At 40.5% G+C, this 20,838-nt stretch overlaps 1 protein-coding gene across 1 annotated transcript in view; it reads left to right on the forward strand.

Annotated features, from left to right (window-relative positions):
- The window catches only part of adamts17 (ADAM metallopeptidase with thrombospondin type 1 motif, 17), an 85,527-nt gene that overhangs the window by 30,253 nt on the left and 34,436 nt on the right, over positions 1–20,838 (forward strand). The window contains exons 8-9 of the mRNA XM_018692940.2: positions 14,379–14,484; positions 19,887–20,027. Coding sequence (XP_018548456.1) covers positions 14,379–14,484; positions 19,887–20,027 — 247 coding nt within the window. The remainder of the gene's footprint in view (positions 1–14,378; positions 14,485–19,886; positions 20,028–20,838) is intronic.

Here is a 20,838-nt window from a genome sequence, read left to right on the forward strand (position 1 = left end):
AGTCCAGTAAATCTGATTTTTATAAGGGGAAGAATTCCCCTTTTGAAACAGGAACGCCAGTGTCTAAAGCTGAAATTAAGAGAGACTCTTTTCATCTGTTTTATGAGGAGAATCTCCCTGTGTGTGGGGATCTGACTTGGGTTACTTTAAAGGACAAATTTCAGACTAAAGACCAGTTAATAGGGCATGGCTTGTCTAACTGGAGATAAAAGCTGTTCCCAACCAGGAAAAACCGGTGTTAGGGTAAGTCTCCATGAAATTAATGGAAGTCTGTGTATGGTTGTTATTACAAGTGAACTCAGGACAATGTCTGGAGAACCTCTGGAGTTACCCTTTCACACAGCACCTCGTCTACTAGAAATGTTACCTTTACTTTAGGCAAGCGGTAGTACCTTCAGGTAGAGTGTGCAGGAGACTAGTGCTGCAGGAGAGAACTCCATCAACACACCCACTCACTCGCTGAGAATTCTTCAGACCATTACCTGCTCTATTTAATACATCAGCTCAATGTGACATTATTCAGACTTTATGCTGGGGAGCTGGCAGGGTAAAGTCCATTTAATGTCCAGTCCAACTGAAAGGTCAGATTTGCAGTGCATGTGTGAAAGCAGCTTAATTTACCCCAAAAGTGACTGCGTATGTTGAATGTGTGACTAGCTGTCTGGTGTCATAGCTTCAGTTGCTGCTCTGTTGCCAGCAGCCTATAAGCTACATATCAGGTCCAACAGCATTTAGATGAATTTCTAATATATATTGATTTCCCAATGCAAAAGTCTCATAAGTTTTGGGGGTATTTCTAATAGTTTAAAAAAAAAACTTTCTGACTTTGTATTTTTTCCTGAGCGAGATGTGTATTTTCATGTCACAACATGCGCCTCAGCCAGAAACATTCTTCTTCTACTTGAGTATGAATGGCAGATAAAGCTGACGCTTTGCATAAAAACTTGCTTCCCTGCCCAATCAAAGAGTCATCTCACATTACACACATGAAGCAATGGATAAGGTGTTGACTGCCTGCACACAAAAATGTGAATGACATGAAAATAATAACTTGGTATGGCTTGTAGTGTTTAAAAAAAATTGGATCCTTGGTTTTCCAGCTGTTGAAGTGGAATTGACTTGTACAGGCAGGGTTAACAGACTAAAGGCTTTATTATTGTGAACTTGGCAGTGTGGTGTAGATTGCGGTGAAGTGTGCCCTACCCAGGATATACCAGATGCACTTTTGGTAATTTCGTGGCCAGACTTGCCTGGCCACTCCTGTGGCACACTTGACTTGGATATGGGATGGGATCAGAAATAATACTTCATTGTACTTTGTTTCAAATTTGGGATCAAATCCATGTCCTCAAAGCAACACATCTCAGAATGCAAGGGGTAGAAAGGTTGTTGTTATAATGAAAATTTCAGCGCCTACGCATGTCTCTAGAGCATGTGTTGACATCTGTACAGGAGACAATTGCATTTATTTAATCGATGTGGTAAACGTTGATATGTGTGGACACCCAGTGTAGTACGTACAGAAGTGTGTGCACATCCACTGTCCATGCTGCTGTTCACTGCATCTGTTTTCTAGTATATCAGAATCAGAATCAGATTCATTGGTATGTTAACATACACACAAGGAATTTTGTTCCAGCTGTTCCAGCTCAAGCACTGCAGACAGTGTACGTATTATGTACAAACAACATGCAGAGAGTGGCAGGGCACATAACAATACAGTGTATCTCTGGGATGAAATAATGGTGCAATGGTGCAAGTATTTGTACAATATCATATTAGTAGATGTGTAATAACTATCTGAAGAAGCAAGAGTAGCTAAGGGATAGCCAATGATACTGGTCAACTATTTACATGGTACTGACTTGACTTGACTTGGGTGATGGCACAAAGAAAGAAACCAATCTCTTGTCTGGTAGTCTTGGTATACAGGATTCTGTAGCTCTTGCTGGAGGGGGAATTAAAAAAGGCTGTGTCCTTGGAGTAAAGAATCTCTAATGATTTTCCCTGCCTCTTTCCTGGTTCTTGATGGGTGCGAAGGATAGCAGCATTGACTGTGGTGTAGAGCTGGCTCATCAGCTTCTGTGGCAGACTATACTTCTTCAGTTGCTGCAGAAGTACACTCTCTGCTAGCTTTTCTGAGGATGGAGTTGTTGGTTGTCATTCAGGTCTTGCGACACTTGAAGGTCTCTACAGTTGAGGCGGTGGATACTGTGAGGGGACCGTATCGAGAGTCTCCTAGTCCACAGTCATCTCCACAGTCTTCAGCGTGTTCAGCTCCAAGTTGTTGTGACAGCACGAGAGCACCAGCAGTTACACCTCCCACCAGTATGCAGATTCATCAGCATCTTGGATGAGTCACATGAACATAGTGTCATCTGCAAACAGGGGTTTGACAGCTGGGTTTTTGGAGGTACAGTCATTGGTCTAGAGTGAGAGGAGCCTTGGGAAGTGGACACATGCTTGGGATGCACCATTGCTGACTGTCCATATGCTACAAGTGACTTCCCTCAGCCTCACCTGCTGTTTAATGCTGTCAGGTTATCCACTGACGAATGGCAGGGGGATACAGTGAGCGGGAAGCGTTTGGAAGAGAGGATTTCTGGAATGATTGTGTTGAATGCAGAGTTGAGGTCTATTAATCCTTGCATATGTCCCTGGGTAGTCATGCTGTTGCAGGATGTAATGCAATGACGTTATTCAGGTGGGCCAACACCAGTCGTTCAAAGGACTTCATTACCAAGCACGTCAGAGTAACAGGCCTGTAGTCATTCAGTCCTGTGATGGAGGGTTTTTTGGGGACTGGGATGATGGTGGATCCTTTGAAGCAGGAGCAGACTTCACACAGCCCTAGGGATCTGTTGAAGATCTGTGTTAAAGGTTAGAGCCAGTTGGCCAGCACAGGCTTTGAGACAGGACAAGAGACATCGTCTGCACCCGGTACTTTCCTGGTTTGAGCCCCTAAAACATAGACTTTTGGAAACTGCAGCATGCACCATCTGTGGGACCTGCCTAATATTGTGTAGGTCCCCCTGGTGCTGCCAAAACAGCAGATCCTGGTCCATACCCTGGACCTCTGAGGGTGGTCTGCAACAATGTTTAGTTGGGTGGTACGTGTCAAAGTAACATCCAGATGAATGAAGGATCTGAGGCTTCCCATCAGAACATTGTACTGTAATGATATGACTAATGCCATTCACTGTCGGTGGTTTTTAATGTGGCTTATTGGTGTATACATGCATTCATTTGCCTGCTGTATTACCTGGATCATCTGATTACCATATGGAGATGTCTGGCACACCTGGAATGCAGAGTCACTCTGCAAAGTGCCCCATCAAGAGATGGGATATAGGACAGGGCAGGTGGTGGTGGATCAGAAATAGCAAGTGGATGGTGGACACTTTCAGCTGAGACTCCCTGGAAGTCCCAGAGGTCAGGGTGGAGATGGGTGTAATGCACAATAGGATGTCTGAAAGATGGATAGACAGAAATGCAGTGATATTTAAAGAACAGCAACCAGGGACTGATTTGCTCAGTCAACCCAGGCAGAAGAGTTGTAAAGTGTAGGTGACAGAGAAAATGACAACAGCAGGAAATATCAGACATTCACCTATAGATGAATAAAAACATGTGAGGCAACAGATCTTCCTTACTGAACTTTTCTAAAGTTTCAAAGTTTCATTTTAAATTCTTCCTTTAAGCTCAGCAAGCCTTGCTCAAATAAGGCTAGATATAGAATATTTACTAAATTGAATTTGAAATACTTACTTCTTTTCATTGTCTAAACTTCCCAGTGTTAAATTGTCCCAGGCAAACAGCAGCCATTTGGCTGAATACTTTTTCGGCAAGGTCTGCTGTTCAGTATCAGATGTTTTCTAAGATGTCTCTTCAGTATCACAACAGGTGCTGAGGGATTTTCTTTCATCCACAGGATACTCTCTGACCAGACTTCCTTTTTCATTGGGTCAGCAGGGGCTCAAGTGCTGGACTCACTTGTGTTCTGGGGGAAGCTGCTCACTTGACTATTTAATACAATCAGATGCTCTTAGTGTTCTTACTTTAAATGTGTTTGGTGCAGATTTTAATTTTGCAATTCATCTTCAGTTTAACTCTTATAAACACATCTGTGTCTGTGTGTGTTTAAGGTGTCGAATGATTATGGTCATGGTTAAAGAAACCAGTGTTGAAATCCAATGTTTTTGTTTACCTGTCTGCATATCATTCCACAGCCCGAGCCTTTCCCCCTATTGATCTTGATGGCTGACTTGATCCTTGTTTTCATGTTGAATTGACTTGTACATTCACTAAGTTTTTTTACTTCTTTGTAATTGCTAGGTATACCAGATGCCTTTGTATTCGTGCACTTCTGTGCACTTGACTTGGATATGGATCAGATAATTCATTGTACTTGTTCAATATCCATGTCCTCAAGCACACTCAGAATGCAGGGTAGAGGTTGTATATGATTCAGCGCCTACCATGTCTCTAGAGCATGTTTGACATCTGTACAGGAGACATGCATTTATTAATCGATGTGGGGTAGGCTAAGAAACACAAACAACTCTTCCCATCCATCCATCATCTATACTGCTCATCCTCTGAGGATCACAGGGGGGGCTGGAGCCAATCCCAGCTGACATTGGAGAATTTAGAGTCACCAGTCAACCTAACTTGCATGTCTTTGGACTGTGGCAGGAAGCCAGAGTATCCTGGAGAAAACCTACGCAGGCAAGCCTTGGACGAACCCTTACCCCTAACCCTAACCCCTAACCTTCTTGCTGTGAAGCGACAGTGCTAACTGTGCCGCTCAAAAACAGCTCTGTATAATGAAATACATTTCAACAACACCACAAACTACATCCCCCAAAAGATCATACAGCTGATTCAACACCTCTCTAAAACTGTTTCAACAAACACTGAACATTATAACCTTCACAAAAATAGGATTTATTGCAGGACTGTTTTATTAAGACTGCATTGGTTTTAGCTTGGTCTTCCTAATAAACTGGCAACTGTTTTGGGGCATGTGCTGAAATGAGTGATGCTGTCTCAGTGTGCCTTGTGATATCCAGTCATTCAGTGTTTGGTATCTTTGGGGATTTAAATCTCAATTTTATAGGTTTGAGCAAAAGTTTACTTTTTGATATGCATGTGTAATGATGGATCCACTGGCAGGTCTGGCAAGGTCATTTGAAAGGGTTTTCCAGTGTTGTATTGTTCAGTCGTACAACAAATAGTTAATTAGGCAAGTACCAAGCAAAGGCCTTCCCATGAGAAGTGGATGAAACTCACTGGACAAGCTCTAATTGGCTCCATATCTCAGTCTTACCCTACATACTACTTCCCACACATTATCACATATTATCAGCACGCACATAGCTATGAGGTAATGGAAGTAGATGCAGACAGAGGCAGCGCTGTGTATTGTGAGGCATTGTAGCAGCCTCTGGCCCTGCCTGGCCCTGCACAGCTCTGCCCTACCATAATACTCTCAACCTGCTAATCTTCCTGCACAATGAGAACACTCCTGCTCTTTGTGCAGGCAGGCCCAAAGTGTGTGACCCACTTTGAGCCTCACTATAATCACAGCACTCATTAAAGGTCCTGCTTCAAAAACCCCTGCCACCCACATTTCCCCTCCCTGTTTCTCCTCTCGAGGCTGTCTCAAGCTTCATGTCAAAAGGTTTCCTAATACACACAAAGGCAGCAGTGGAACAGCATTTGATAAGATCCCAAGGACCCACAGTTGTTGATCTGTTTTAACTGTACAAACACATCCATTACATCCAGGGAGGTGGGGATGACAAGACATTTGTTGTTCATACTTTCACCTGGATCATTTCTATTAAATGACAATAAACAAAACAAAAGCTGCACTAGTTTATTAACTAACTAATTTAGGCAACTCACTCGCACAAGGTAATTGGATGATGTTGATCTTGGTAAAGATAATACTTTATTATTTTCCTCGGACATGCAAAGCTGCTTCTGGTCAGTAACAAATAATTTGACCATAATACACATCATACATCTAATAAATATCTAGATCAGAAGTGGTTGTACAATAAATTACTCCTGTTAAATAATAAAAACCAGTAAATACTGAGTTCTGAAATACTCTCAATAAAAGATGACTCTGAAGAATGCATATAGATCTGATGGTTTTGCTTATTGCATAAGTCCACATTCACCATAAAGAATGGAAAAACAATCATCAACATTAACGTCAACAACAACAGCAGTCCTTACTAGAGTTGGCCACTGGTGTGCTTACAGCTTTATTGGACTGAGGGTGAAGGAGCTGATATTCACAGTTAAGGAGAAATTATTATTTTCTCATATATGGTCTGAAGATCAGGGTGTTGTTAGTCTCCCATGATCTTCACGCCCCCCTGTGTGAGGCAGCTGACCTGAGCCTTTAACGGCAGTGGAAAGTTGCCAAACCGTGCTGAAATTCCACAGTGCTGAAAGCTCTCTATTACTGTGATGTAGAAAAAAAGCTGCAAAATTTTTTTGTTTTGTTTTTTTTTATTCACACCAAGCACACAGAGTCTGAGCAAAAAATGCCAGGTCTGTTGGACACATGAGCACACCCCAGAACATCTGACCTGAGGATCAGAGTGAGGATGGCTGTGTCATCTGAATACTTTATAAATATTATAAATATTTTCTGTGTTCCTCCGGCAGCTCTTGTTAATTCTAAAAAAAAACCTTTGCTGCAGTAAAGCCCCCTTTAAACAGAGGTTGTGTCAAAAAAAAAAAGGCAGAACAAAAAGTAGTGGTAAGTGTGGGGATCTCTTGCATTGGATGTGGATGCCCTCAGTGACCTTTGACCTCTTCCTAGTGGATGCTGTGACAGGTTTAATTCAGTCTCTTGTTCAGAGTCTGTGCTGTTTCACCAATAAAGTGCTTGTCCCTGTGTGACAGACAGTCATTGTCACCAGTCAGAAGAGGCCCATGTCAAAGTGACTGTGTATACACCCACTAACAAAAAACAAGCAGGAGGAAGCTCGTGGTATGGAAAATGGCTGCTTCGTGCAGAGGAGACAGGTCGACAGTTCGCTATGTTAAATGCAAGAAAAGCTCTTACAAGCATTGTAAGTCTCTGTAGAATCATAGATGGACAGACGTTGACCCCAGATGTCTAATAGTCAGACCAAGTTATCAGCTGATGGTGGCTCTGCTGGCAGGGAGGCTAGCCCTATTCCTGTCCTCTGTATATAGCTATATAGACCACCAACTGTCCCCCCATAACAGCTGTCCTCGGGGAAACACTGCAGTATGATGAATGTAAAGTTTGACTAAGTTAAAATAATGTTCCATCACGTTTTACATGTATATAGTGAATACTGAACTGAAGCTTGACTTTTAAAAATTATATCACAAATCAAGTCGCAATATCTGTCAGAAAAATTGCAATTAGATATTTTCCCAAAATCGTTCAGCCATACACAAACTGCAGTAACCTGATTATTGGAAGTCTATGAATATGTGGAGGAAGACGGTAACTAGATTTCTTCTTTACTAACTTATTTTTTAAGCATGCCTCACTGATTTTAACTGTATAGTAGACAGTATATCAACATAGATATATAGCGATATATATGTATACTGTACAGGTATATACATATAAATGCACTGTACATTCAGCTGATCAGTGTATATGTGTGTACAGTGTGTGTTTGTGTGTAGCGTAGGTGTGGGGGAGGTTAGTGTGACATCCAGGTCAGTGGGGTCAATCAATGGTGAAGCAGTATTTGCATGTGTTTATGTGCAAGCGTGTGTGCATATATGTGTGTGCATGTATGTGTATGTGAGAGAGTGAACAAAGCATCTCTTCCAGGCTGACTCAGGCCTGTGTTGTCAGCACTGGGAGCTTCGACTGCCCAGGATTCAGTGGCTCATTGGAAAGCCCTTCATGTTGTAACGGCTAATTAGCGCAAAATAAATGGCTGGCCGAAGCTGCTTGTGGGCAGCACAGTGCTGTGAGTCCAGAGGCCTGATGAGGCTTTGTGGCTCTTTTGAGGCTGTCTGGCTGGATGTGCTGCCAGCTATGTGAGCCAACACATGAGTGTTTGATCAGCCATCTAGCCCCTAACACCAGGTCAAAACCCAGCACTGATAACCACAGCACTGTGGATCGCAGTTCTTTGTCCGGGGGCTTTAGCCTCAGAAGTGCTGGCTTCAACGGATCTTTGATGCTGCAGAAAATCTCAGCAACACCTCTGACCTCACTGTGGAACTTCACCACTCAGCTTTGTTTTATTCACATGGGCTTTACAGTATAAGGCCAGTATGGGTAAAGGCTTGCTCAGTACTAGTGTCTAGTGTCATTTAAAGGAAATCTGATTTGCTAATGAGCAGTGTTGGGTAACATTACTTGGTATGTTACAAAATTACTTAAAAAGTAGCTTGTTACGTTAGTTACCTACTAAGAAAAATAACTACTAGTATTTTTGCGTTACCACCAGAGTGACGGCTTTAGCTGAACTAAAAGAGAGTCTTTGCTGATTTGGAGCTGTAGCACCGGCATCATTCTCCTCCTCCTCAACAGGCCTCGCCACCAGTGTTGTGGAGCTGTTAGCTTGATTGCAGGTGTTTCTTAAAATTTTAAGTTCTTCGCAGCTGATTGACACAGTTTTCACTGTGATGTTCTTTTCCTTCCCACCCACGAATTCAAAATAATGGGAATGTTTTCATGACTTAAAGGCCGTCCTCTCTGCCATCTTGCTAACTGAGCTACACCTGTGCACTGACACACTGTAGGATGGGAAAACTTCCACTAGTATGCTAGTGGTAGGAAAGAAACCGATGCTTTGCACTGGTTTTGTTATAACAGTAATAGATTACATATTTGAAAATGTAACTGACTGATGATTGCTTGAACCGCAAAACTTGTTTTGTTATTCGTTTCAACAAAAAAGTAATCAGAGTACTCTAACATGTTACTTTGTAGCACGTTATCCCCAGTGCTGCTAATGAGGACCTTAGTCCCTGGACCAAACTTGAAAATTTTATTTGCTTCCAACGTGTGCGCCCATAACACGTGTATCAATACCTGACAGCTCATAGACATGAATGACATCAAAACAATGTGTCACTGTTGAGTTAGTAGTTTTTAACCCAGTTGACCAACCCTAAATCTTTACTGAATGGTTTTGTGTGATACTTTTTAGAGGAAAGAAAGAAAAGGAAAGAAATACTCTCATATCCCCATAAAAAATATATATATCACAATATTATACATTTTCTGTAAATTCAATGAATTAATAGTTTATATTTAATGACCACATGGAAAGGACAGTTTTTTTTACACTTTAAATGATATACTCAAAAATGAATGGTATTCATTCATATTAACACTTTTCAAAAACCAGTGATTATAGACCCAACAGAAAATATTGCTAAATAAAATACCAGATGTAAACATTGTACTTTCAAGTTTAAACTGTAGCAGCAATATAAGACTCACAACATGAATATATTCAATATAACAAGGAACAAAAAAATCCCAAAACAATCCAAGTTTGAATTATACGGCAAAAGTCTGTTCAGACACTGGCCTCTGGAGTTTATTTTGAGCCTCTCATCTGTAAATTCTCTCTACACTCTTTGACTTGGTTCTTGTATAGGTGGTAGAGGAGGTTCGTTTGAGTCTGTTGTGTTGGTTCTGGTCCACATTAGACTTTTTGTAACCAAACCGTGTCGATGCTACAGAGGGAGCCCCTCGTTTAGGAATGAGCTTCTGGATTTGTCTCAGCTGGTCCTTCTCCTGTTCGGAGCAACCCGGTTCTGTCTCACCTTCACTCTCCATGCTGGTATTCACTTTTCTCCCTGAAGCCATGTGGTGATGTGTAAGATCCCAAACTGTCATCCAAATGATGAAAAAATATTGCCACAATCAGTGTATTTTGAGAGTCCACAATAGAGCATGATATGAAAAGATGGACATTATTTCATCATCTGATATATATTGTCATATCACGCAGTCATACTTTTGATATTCGATTAGATTAGAAAACCACACTTTTAAAGAGATGCTGTTGGATTAGATTTACAGACAAGATTTACAGTGTGCAGAATACAAGAAACTGCCTGGAAAATTTGTGCTGCTGGAAATAAAATGAGGATGGATAAGTCTGTTGTGGGTGACAGTGAGCGGGAAAGTCGAGTGCGACAGTAAAATAACTATTAATTTGGTTGTATATTTTTATACTTTTTCAGTTCTATGTATTCATATTATTATTTATTAAGTGAAAACTTTTCATTACTTCAAATGGTTTTTCACATGTTGCAATTGTTAATCAATATAACTTTGTCTTTTACTTTAAATTGATTTTGGGAAGTGGAGTGGTATATAATGAGGAGCATGGCATGCACTCCCCCCATTGTTCCTCCCATTGGCGTTGGCTTTACTTTTTCTCCTCATTTCCCTCATACACAGATATTTGTTGTGATAACACTTGTGGGCACTACAGGAAAAACATCCAGACATGTTTTTCTCTGGTTGAGTGTTGGTTGGATTGTTGGTGTTGGTTCAAGATTACAGGGCCAGTTGAAAGTATTTTGCTTATTTCAGTGCTGCATATTATTAGTACAAGCTCAAACACAGCAAAAAATGTGGAATTGCAAAGGGTTCTCACACACAGGAAAAAAAAAACACAAACTTGGACGTCCAGACGTGCAAACAAAGAGGTGCCAAGACCGCAAAATCCAGTCCAAGCAGTGTGGCTGACTTTGGGATAGTAAAAGCCAAATATATGGTAAATTATCAGAGGGACCTGGTTTATGACAAACTGCTAATATATCATGGGATGGAGGATAGTCATTCAAAGAAAAGGGCTTATTTCACCATGAATCCTCTTCACTAGCAGTCAGCAGGTGTTCTCTCTTCATCTGGATGAAAGCATCACAGATGCTTTCCTATAATTGTCTCAAATCTTACACATTATATACATATAATTGTAGTCCCTGGCTAAGCATGCGTGGTTGTAAACCAGCAAACCAGTGAAGAGGGAAAAATACATGTCCAAATCCAGGCCAACATCTGTTTTCATCAGCCCAAAATGTTTCCAGTGAAGATGGCTTTAGCCTGAGCACAGTCCACTCCAAAACCACCATGTTTGGATTTTACTAAATGAGTCCATTCTGCACAGTACTGTAGCAAGATGAAGTGTCCGTAGAGAGTTTGAGGATCTCAGTCTCCTAAACTACACACTGCATTCAAATTGAAACTGTATTTATCATGTGGTCTCCAGTCAGTTTAAACCAAGCCATCAAACTGAAGGTCAATATCACTGAGTTATCAGTTGGAAATTAATGAAAATAATCATTATTTCCTCATATTTAGCACTTGTTTTAGTAATATAATACTGTTTCTTGTAGTTTTTTAGAAGTGAGACGTTGTGTCTAGAGGAAAGGGGACAACAAAACCAATGGGAAAACATAGGGTGCTTCAAAAATTATTGCATAAAAAGAATTAATCCACCATGTTTACATGAGCTGGTAGATGCAGCACCTTAAACATTAAACCATGCATACAGATACACAGAGGCATAGTGGCTAAATAACCACACACAGTCACACAATTGGCAACACCAGGAATATCCACTCTAGGTCATGAACATTTAGTGGCAAATCTACAGCCATATGCTGAATCTATGTTATGTTTCTCAAAAATATTAGAAAAATATATATACAATAAAATTATTTTTCAGCCTTATTCTAATTCAGTTTTAAGAAACATCAGTATGATTTCCAGTAAGCAATATTGTAATACTTGAATTCAGTTTAAGTTAAGTCTGATTTGAAACTTTAAAATCATCAGCCTTCTCAGCAGTGTTCCTGCAAAGAACTGGCAAAAACACCCATTGTACTGAAGACAAATAGAAATCTATGTAAAGTCTAATTATTTGTGACATTTCTCTTAATGTCATCACTTTAAAAACAGTTTCTAATCTAACCTGATAGATGGCTTCTAGGTAAAATGACAGAAACAACTGATAACGTCATTCCAATCTAAAGAATCACCTGATTACGTCTGTCAACACCACTGAGCTGCGTACGGCAATCCTGATGTGGATATGTTACAGATATTCCACCTGCTCTATTTATAGAGAGAAAGCGTGTGGACAGGACACAGACTCACAGCCTCTCTAATATCATATTAGAAAAGTAACGTAACTGTTGAGTAGCCACAGAAAACATTACTATATAATGCTGTAGGATAAATATGGATAAAGATAAACAGGGCTTTGAATGCTAACCTGATGATTCACTTGTTGTTACAGGTGTTGTTCAGTGCAGCATCTTCTTGTTGACATGCAATTTGCATAATCAATATAGAGTTTTACACTGTGGGTGTCCTGGTGGTTTAAAATGTTCAGCATGTAACTGCAGCACCCCCTGATTCAAGTCTCTGTGGTTGCATGTCGTCTGTCCTCTCCCTCCCAACATTTCCTGTCTTGTCCCTGCTGTCTGTCTGATTAAAGGCAAATGTAAAATGCATAAAAAACAATTTCACATTTCGAATAATGTCAGCAGGAGAGAGTATTTTTGGGTGCATTTTGGCCCTAATGGATTATTGATAGTTAGGCAGGAAACAAGGGGAAAGAGAGAGAGAGGTCTGACCTGCAACAAGGGTCCTCCTTCAGAATCAAACCAGGTCGAGAGTCTAATATGTTGTTTCAAGGGACATCTGTCAGATACTCTTCATGTTCCTTACTAAGTAGCACAAAAACAGTCAATTTGTGGTACAGTAGGTTGTTTGGTCACCTCCTGTTTGCCTTACCTGTCTGTTCAGTCTTGGTTACAGAGCAGTCAGAGGTGACTCCTTTCCTTCCTTCAACATGTACATCTTCACCGAGATGTTCACTAAACAAACATTAACATGTACCCTGATGCTTTAGCTTCTCACCTGAAGCTAAACCTGCAGTGTAACAGTGTTTTAGTGAACAGGTGAGTGAATCCAAGAGAGCGCAGGTAGCACAGGTAATGCTAACACAGAATGAACGGTCCTGTTCAGAGCTCTACACGACATGTGTAACACAGATTGCTGTGTTGTAATAAACTAATGGAGACAAATGGACCAGCACCAAATGGAGCTTGGTAATGATCCAGACTGTAGCAGATTTAACAGGAAGTCTCCCATCAAAACTTTATATTTATATCATTTTAGTTTTGTGAATTTATTGCTCCACTTTTTCTAATGGGCTAACAGCTATTTGAACTTCTCCAGCTGTTCCTCCTGTGTTTCCTCTGAACAGCCATGTCTTATCACACAGACCTAAATCCTGAAACCTCATTCACTTCATGCACCAGTGAAGTAATGTGTATGTTTGCCTGATAAAGCCAAAATTTGATCTTCTCGTCTCTCTGCTTTTCTATTCTTCTTCTCTCTCTCTGTACTAGTTTTTTTTTTCATCTGGCTTCGATTGTTGTATTATCATCAGTGGTTTAATTTATGCCTGTCTGGCTCCATGGCTTGGCTCCCAAGGCAGAAAGAAAGCCAGGTGTGTGTGTGCGTGTGTGTGTGTGTGTGTGTGTGTGTCAGGGGCTACTTTTGGAGACAAATTTCAGACTAAAGATTATTAACTGGGGACAAAAGCCGTGTTCCCAGTTGGGAAAAAGTTAGATTAAGGTGAGGGTAAGAGGCAAGAGTATGCATTATGTCAGTGACGAGCCCCTGAAAATGATAGCAGCTTTTTACATTTTTTTAAGTGCTTTGCTCAGGCAACAACGGTGAACTGCAACAAAATAGTAGCCTACATGTGTAGGTCTACATTGTCTTTATTTAGCCTGGCCTAATGCCTTATAAATTATATTCTGGGTGCAGAGAGGTGGACTGTAATCACTGTCTTGCACACAGTGTTTCTGTAAGTTATTAACTGCTCAGTTGGAATGTTGGTTACTTTTTGACCCTTGATTTCCTAATAACCTTACGCAGGTTGACCCACGCGTCACTGCCACCCACATTTCCCTGCTGCTGCTAGAGCATCAACAAGGGTAGAAATTTGTATGACTTTTGTGATGCGTGTATTGAGCCCAGAGTTGTGGGACATCAAAAGGAGCATTTCCAAGTGTTTCTGGAGTCTTGCCATGTCCACATGAAAACCTGAAAGTGGGGGGACAAAAGTCATGTTTTCTATGTGTGTATACGTTTTACATCCACTGTATTTGTTCATTTATTGCCCATAAAAACATATGAAACATGAAATATTTCCTTATTCGGTGTAATAACCCTGCCATACATTCATGTATGTATTTTATCACAGTCAAATGCTGATCCTAGTTTGTGTTTAATTAAATAACCAGTCCAACATAACAACACAATTATAATTGCTGTTTGTGAAACTGTTTGTCATGTCACTGTGTTGCAGGTATTGCTTATCTGGGCGGTGTGTGCAGTGCTAAGAGGAAGTGTGTGTTAGCAGAGGACAATGGACTCAATTTGGCCTTCACCATTGCTCATGAGCTGGGACACAAGTAGGTTTCACTGTGTTCACGTTTTAAAAAGGTGTCATATCATGTCATTGTACTGCTGCTCTGTTGTTGGTGAACTATTTGTCTGAAAAGTCGATGCATTAAAACATCACCAGAATGTAGGAAGTTACATATTTTTTTCCTGGGGAAAAAGTAAAAAAGCAGAAATGTACAGCCATATAATAAACCTGCTCTATTTATGCTTCTGGACCTCAGTTAAAATGTTTAGAGCCTAGGTCCAGTGTGGAGTTCAGACTGTTTCACCTCCACCGTGTGCATGTGCATGCACCTTGAAGTCACTTCATTCAAAGCTGGAGAGTCTCACTCAAGGATAACAAGCACGCTGTATTTATGCTCTCGAGTGCTTTAACTGCTGGAGAGGTTTTCTTTGTCTTTTGTCCACAAACAGTCAGGGGACGAGCTCCTTGACTGATGTTTGCTGTGACAACAAGCTCTGATTCTCTGCATGACGGACACGCTGATTCCCAAACTTACCAGGAACTCAAGTTCCTCCCCTTTTCACACTGTCTGTCTCCCTTTGACCATTTTCTCTGTAAATTCATGGAGACATAAATCTTAGAATGATCACAAATGAAATGTTATCCATTCAAGCTTCCCTCATGGCACCTGTAAGAAATAGACTAGTATAAACTGTGTGACAAAATGATCTCAGCTCCTAGCTTTTTCAAAGCATGTAACTGCATTTCATGGTCTCCATCTGCCAAAGGAATTGGCTTGGTTGTGTAACCTAAATGTAGAATGCACTTATGGGAGGGAAACTGTAACCTCTGTCTCAGTTCAAAGATGGTCTTTGATGACATATGTGAGAGAAGTGGTACACTGTACAGCCTGTATGCAATCTGAGCTATTGAATACATTCTTTTTAACAGTCAGATTACCAAATAAAACCAGCCTTACCACACTGCAGTGCTTTCCCATCTAAGGTTAGAACAATTATTCACATTTTGTCATTTTATGTCTTAATAAATCTGAGTTCTGGACTTGATGGATGTGTATACCTAATACTTAAGGACTTGCAGTGAAGGCAAAAACTTCTTCACTCTGTGTGGTAAACACTGATTCACCTAGAAATCATGCCACAAATGCATGAACCCTGTGGCTTTTGCCCGGCCCCCCAAGAGTTATCAGAGTTTTCATCGAGCAGCTCTGCTCCAGCCTTGGGGGCCAGGAAAGGAAACAAGCTGGCACACCCTGAGTCTGACTGCTGCCCATGTACATACACATTATGGAAGTAGTATTCTGTTGGTTCATCCACACACTCATTGCAAGGAATTATTTTCTTGTGTGTCAGTGATTATTAAAGCACCAAGGAATTCATATAAACTGTGAGCTTACACTGGCATTTTATAGACGTTTTAATGGGAGGTATAGCATATTAGATTATATGGGATGAAAACTGGACCATTTATCCACCTATACATACAGGAGGTGTACATGTACATGTTTAGGAGATAATGTTAGCATGATCGCGGTCTTGGATCAGTGTTATTATATACTAACATCGGTTAATTAGCAGTAAGGAGAAAGTACAGCTGGAAATCAGTGATCAATTCCTGCATTTTTGATCTGATGTGATTGTGTTTGGCCCACCTGCTTCCTCTAACTGAGCTCGCTGTTTTTGGATATGAAGCAGTTTATGGTTGCACCATCAGCTTACTTAAGGATGGTTACTGAGCTGTGCATGGGAGAGAAACTGTTTGCGTATGAGGAAAAGAGCCAGCGTGATTAGATACAGTCCTGAGGGACATTAGCGTTGGAAGTTAAAGGTTAAACAAATCCTAGCTACAACACACAGGCTCGTCATACATGTGTTTGAACACACAGGGCTTGTGAAACTCATTACCTCGCAATATTGCTGTCTTTAAAGTGTTCTGGTTGACTGAAATGCCACTTCATCATCTAGCTGACATCATGTTTTTTCAGTCATACACTGCTTCGTGGTCCTCCAGAAAACTTCAAAACCTTCCTCATGAAGATGTTTAATGTCCTCTCTGAAAGTTTTGATTATCCCTGATGTTTTTTGTAGGTGAAGTTTGCTGTATTTTAGTGTTGTATTGACAATTTCAGTGGTGTCAAATTTCTGCAGGTTATTCTTGCCAAACAGTGGACATGCAGAGCTTGCGGTTTTCAGACACATTCGCTGCCCTTTTGCAGCATTGCCTCCTATATTTTTGGTGGTGGTTTGAATCTTAGTAAAGCATCTTTTAACAATCCATAAAATACATCTGTACTCGTGTTGAATAAAAAAGTTGAACAAACAGTTCCTCAGGCAAGTTTTCAGTCAGGTTTCACCTGTCACCTCATTGACAGCGTGGCTGGTATGAGCGAGTCGCTTCAACCAAAACAAACAGATTAGGTGTGAAAGCACTCTAAGGTTATTTTCACACCTGTACATTTTTGGTCTCGACCAAATAAATAAATGAATGATTGCCTTTTGTGTTGACAGATTCATTATAGACAAACCAAGAGTCTTAAGTGCTAGAGCTGAAGGCAACTGGACTTCTTTTAGTTTTCTTTAAGACGTTTAACCTCTCATCTGAAAGGCTTCATCAGTTTTAGAGGCTGGCTGGGGAACCCCAAGCTCAAGAAACCTAAAAGAAGTCCAGCTGGCTTCAGCTACAGCACTAAAACTACCATGACCTGGATGACTGAGAACCTACTCAGACAGACAAACCAAGAGTTTACATCAGGTCATACAGAGAGGACTGAAGTACCTCAGTCATTGTTGATGGTGGTGGGTCTGGTGATGTCATCCTGTCGTTCTGTTGTGCTTTTACAGTTTTATTTATGTTCAAGTTTATGAAAAAGTATTAATACCTTATTATGGACATTGTTAGTGGTATATTGTTAGACTGCAAATCAACTGCATGATATGAATAATAACAGGTAGAGACAGGACATTATTGCTGGGATATTATGGGTGTATGCATGCACTCACTTTTTAATAAAGAAAACCCTGGAATACACAGAGCAGGACGAGAGTGCAACATAACTTTTTACTCTCCGATGTGAAAATTCCTGCACTGTCATTGCTGATTGACATCGATGTTACCATGGCTACCAAATGATCTTGCAGAAATGATCTTGCTTATCACAATCAGTGGACGAGTCCTCAGTTAAACCTGACTAAAACTCTGTTTGGTTACATCTGGAACTATGTGAGATGTTTTTATGTTTCATCTTCATACAGACATGATGTTCTGTAGTGGATGTGTCATGCATTTGATGTTTAGTGGAGTCTTTAAGATAACATGGTCTGTCTGTTCTGGCCTTAATGGACCTGGGCCCAGTTGGACAGCTCTTAGACACTGATCTGTTTCCTCTGCTTTGAAGGCACTGCACCATCCTCTGCTGTGGATGAGGACGTATGACTCCTTAAATGTAATTCTATATTGCTTTCATTTCAACTGGGGAAAGAGAGTCTGCACTTGTGATTTATTAGTTTCTGAGTCTGTGCCTGGAGTTCAGACTAGGTTGTTGTTTTTAATTTGCAAATGTAGGTCATGGCTTTGGGTGGACACTCACGCACGCACACTCACTCACACACACAGACACACACACGGTAACTGAGCCAAAGCGAAGTCCTCCCTGTTTGAATACACACTCATTCCTGTGTTGCTCTGTATTTGTCTCTCTCACACAGACGTGCAGTGTGTGTGCACTGTGAGTAAGAGATCCTTCCTGTCAGAGCTTCCCTCAGGCTCTGACTCTGCTCCATCAATATGTTGCAGGTGTGTTACTGTTAGAGCTTCTGCTGGTTGAAGGGAATTCGCTGCACCATACCAGTTCTCTATTCTGTTGTAGCTGTGTGCTCACAGGTCGTCTCCAATGGAAAATCATGAATATATATTTAGAAAAACGCAGCTTCAAATTCTCATAAAAAGTACAATACTGGTAAAACCAAATTTTTGCATAACATATGTTTACATCTAAAAAAAAGATAACTGTTATTTTTGAACCTGGGTTGTGTTTTTGGCTTAAATGATTGACGGGGACAAAAGTCTTTGGAGTTGGTGCAGTAATGATGAAGAACAGTGAACCTGGACTTTGCATCGCTTTTTATCTCAACCAGACTCCATTGGCAAAAATAGTAATTTAACCCTCCCTCTATCTGTCTGTTTGTTAGTTACTGTGTGGTACTTTTACTCATGTAAATGATCAGAATACTTCTTTAAAGTCAAACAACAGCACAGATGAACTAATGGACAGAGGCAGTGTTACTCCAGCAGCTCCTGTCTTCTGTTTGGTAAAATTACTGTTTTTGTCAATGGAGTCTGGTAGTGATTGCCGGGTTCACTATTCTTGATCAGTGCTGCACTGATTCCAAAGATTTTTGTCCCTATCAGTAATTTACATGGGAAACTAAGGTCCAAAATAAGTTATCCTTTCAGTTGTCAACATATTCTATGGGTCAACACAACAGAGTATAACTACAGTTATCTTCAGTTGACTAAGTGATGCACTGACATGATTTAATGGCAGTTACACAGCTTTTCTAATTAACTGTGTTACTCACACATTTTGACCCTTCAAACATGAATTATTTCTTCAATAATTCCTTCCTGGTTTGTGTTACTGTTTGTTATGTTTAAACCATAGACTGCATGTCACAGATACATTAACATGTCACTGGTTTTATTCAGGGCTGTAGCCACAATTTTAGCAAAAGTTATCCAGTACAATCCTAAGATATCCACATGCAATCTACTAACTAATATGTTGAGGGTTACTCTTCTCCAGTCCACCATGCTTCATTCACCTCACCAAATGTTTTCATATCTTAGTCTGACACCACCAAGATCGGCGAGAATGCACTGTGAGGTGAATGTTACGAGGTGTAAAGAAGAGAGGAGTTGTGCAACTGTTTTTATTTTTATTTCCGTAGTCTTGGATTGAAGCTCAGTCTGGTCTGTGTCTCACTGTTTGTTCACTCTCAATGTTAGAAATGCAATGAAATGAATGAAAAATCATGTTATATTTACAGTATTCACAATGAGAATGGATTGAGGTTGAATTTCATTTTCATTTCACCTTCTCAGGGACTTTGTTTCTGTTTCTATACATTTCATGTGACAGTATCCTGTGTGGATACAGAGATCTGTGTTTGTACATGAGACTGTCTAAGCAGAGAAATGATACAGGAGAAGGTAATGCTACATAAAACACTGACTGAAGAATTTAATGGAAACACACACATTAGTCACAACTTGCATAAGCTGATCTGACCATCAGGTTGTCTACACTTGACCCATTTAAGAAATGCTTTAAAATGGATCTAATCTATAAACAGGGACTGTGAGGATGGACTGGTTGACTCCCTTGTTTGAGAACCAGCTCTACTTCCTCTCTAACACAGTGTCTTCATATCCATGTCTCGTCTGCAGCATGGGAATGAGCCACGATGATGATCACGCCACCTGCACCGGTCACTCCCACATCATGTCTGGTGAATGGGTGAAAGGAAGAAACCCCAGCGACCTGTCCTGGTCCTCCTGCAGCCGCGACGATCTGGAGAATTTCCTGAGGTGAGACACACATATATATATATATGCACCCAAACTCTTTGATTGTATTAAAACACTTTATTAAAAAAAAAAAAAAGATTGAAATACACTATTCTTCCCATTGCTTGATGTGTAAGGTGCTCTCACAGTTTCTTCTATAAGAGGAAGGCTGTTCTTGGTAATGACTTTGCTGTAAGAGAAAATGTGTTTCCATTTTCTCTGTGTTTGTGGTTTTGGTATCAGTGAGTTGGAGACATTTCTCTGCCTCTTGTACTGCTTCACAGATCATTTTCCAAGTCTGATAAATCACACTCAGCCTGTTAGTAAACGTGCCATCGCATCAATACGGTTCAGCTGAGTTACTAGCCTCAGATGATTTGGCTGTTTACTGACTTACTAAACGAGTAAAGAACACATTTGAGCTGTAATCAATCTGCGAGTTAAGATCTGAGAGTGTGAGGGACAGATTCATGAATGCAAAACAGGTTTATAACATAAATCCTGATTTTACATTCAAACTCATCCTGGAAATTGTACAGTTGTACATCCTGTTCAACTTAAGATTACTGCTTAAAGATCCTAAATTTACATTCACTCAGCTGGAAACTAGCCCTCACAATGTTCTTTAGATGTTTGTCAGATTCTGAGCATGTGAGGCCACACCCATATCTGACTGTCAGCCTCTCAGATTTTTTCAATTTCAGTCTTTTAGAGGAATGGCTAGTGGCCAGATGTTACTCTGAAGCTAACAGGGGGATGTTTTACTTCAAATTACAATGCAGTACAGCTCACTCTGAATTCAGTTGGATCTACTGCTCCATCAGATAACACC

Source organism: Lates calcarifer, linkage group LG2 (assembly GCF_001640805.2).
Source record: "Lates calcarifer isolate ASB-BC8 linkage group LG2, TLL_Latcal_v3, whole genome shotgun sequence".
Classification (NCBI taxonomy): Eukaryota; Metazoa; Chordata; class Actinopteri; family Centropomidae; genus Lates; species Lates calcarifer.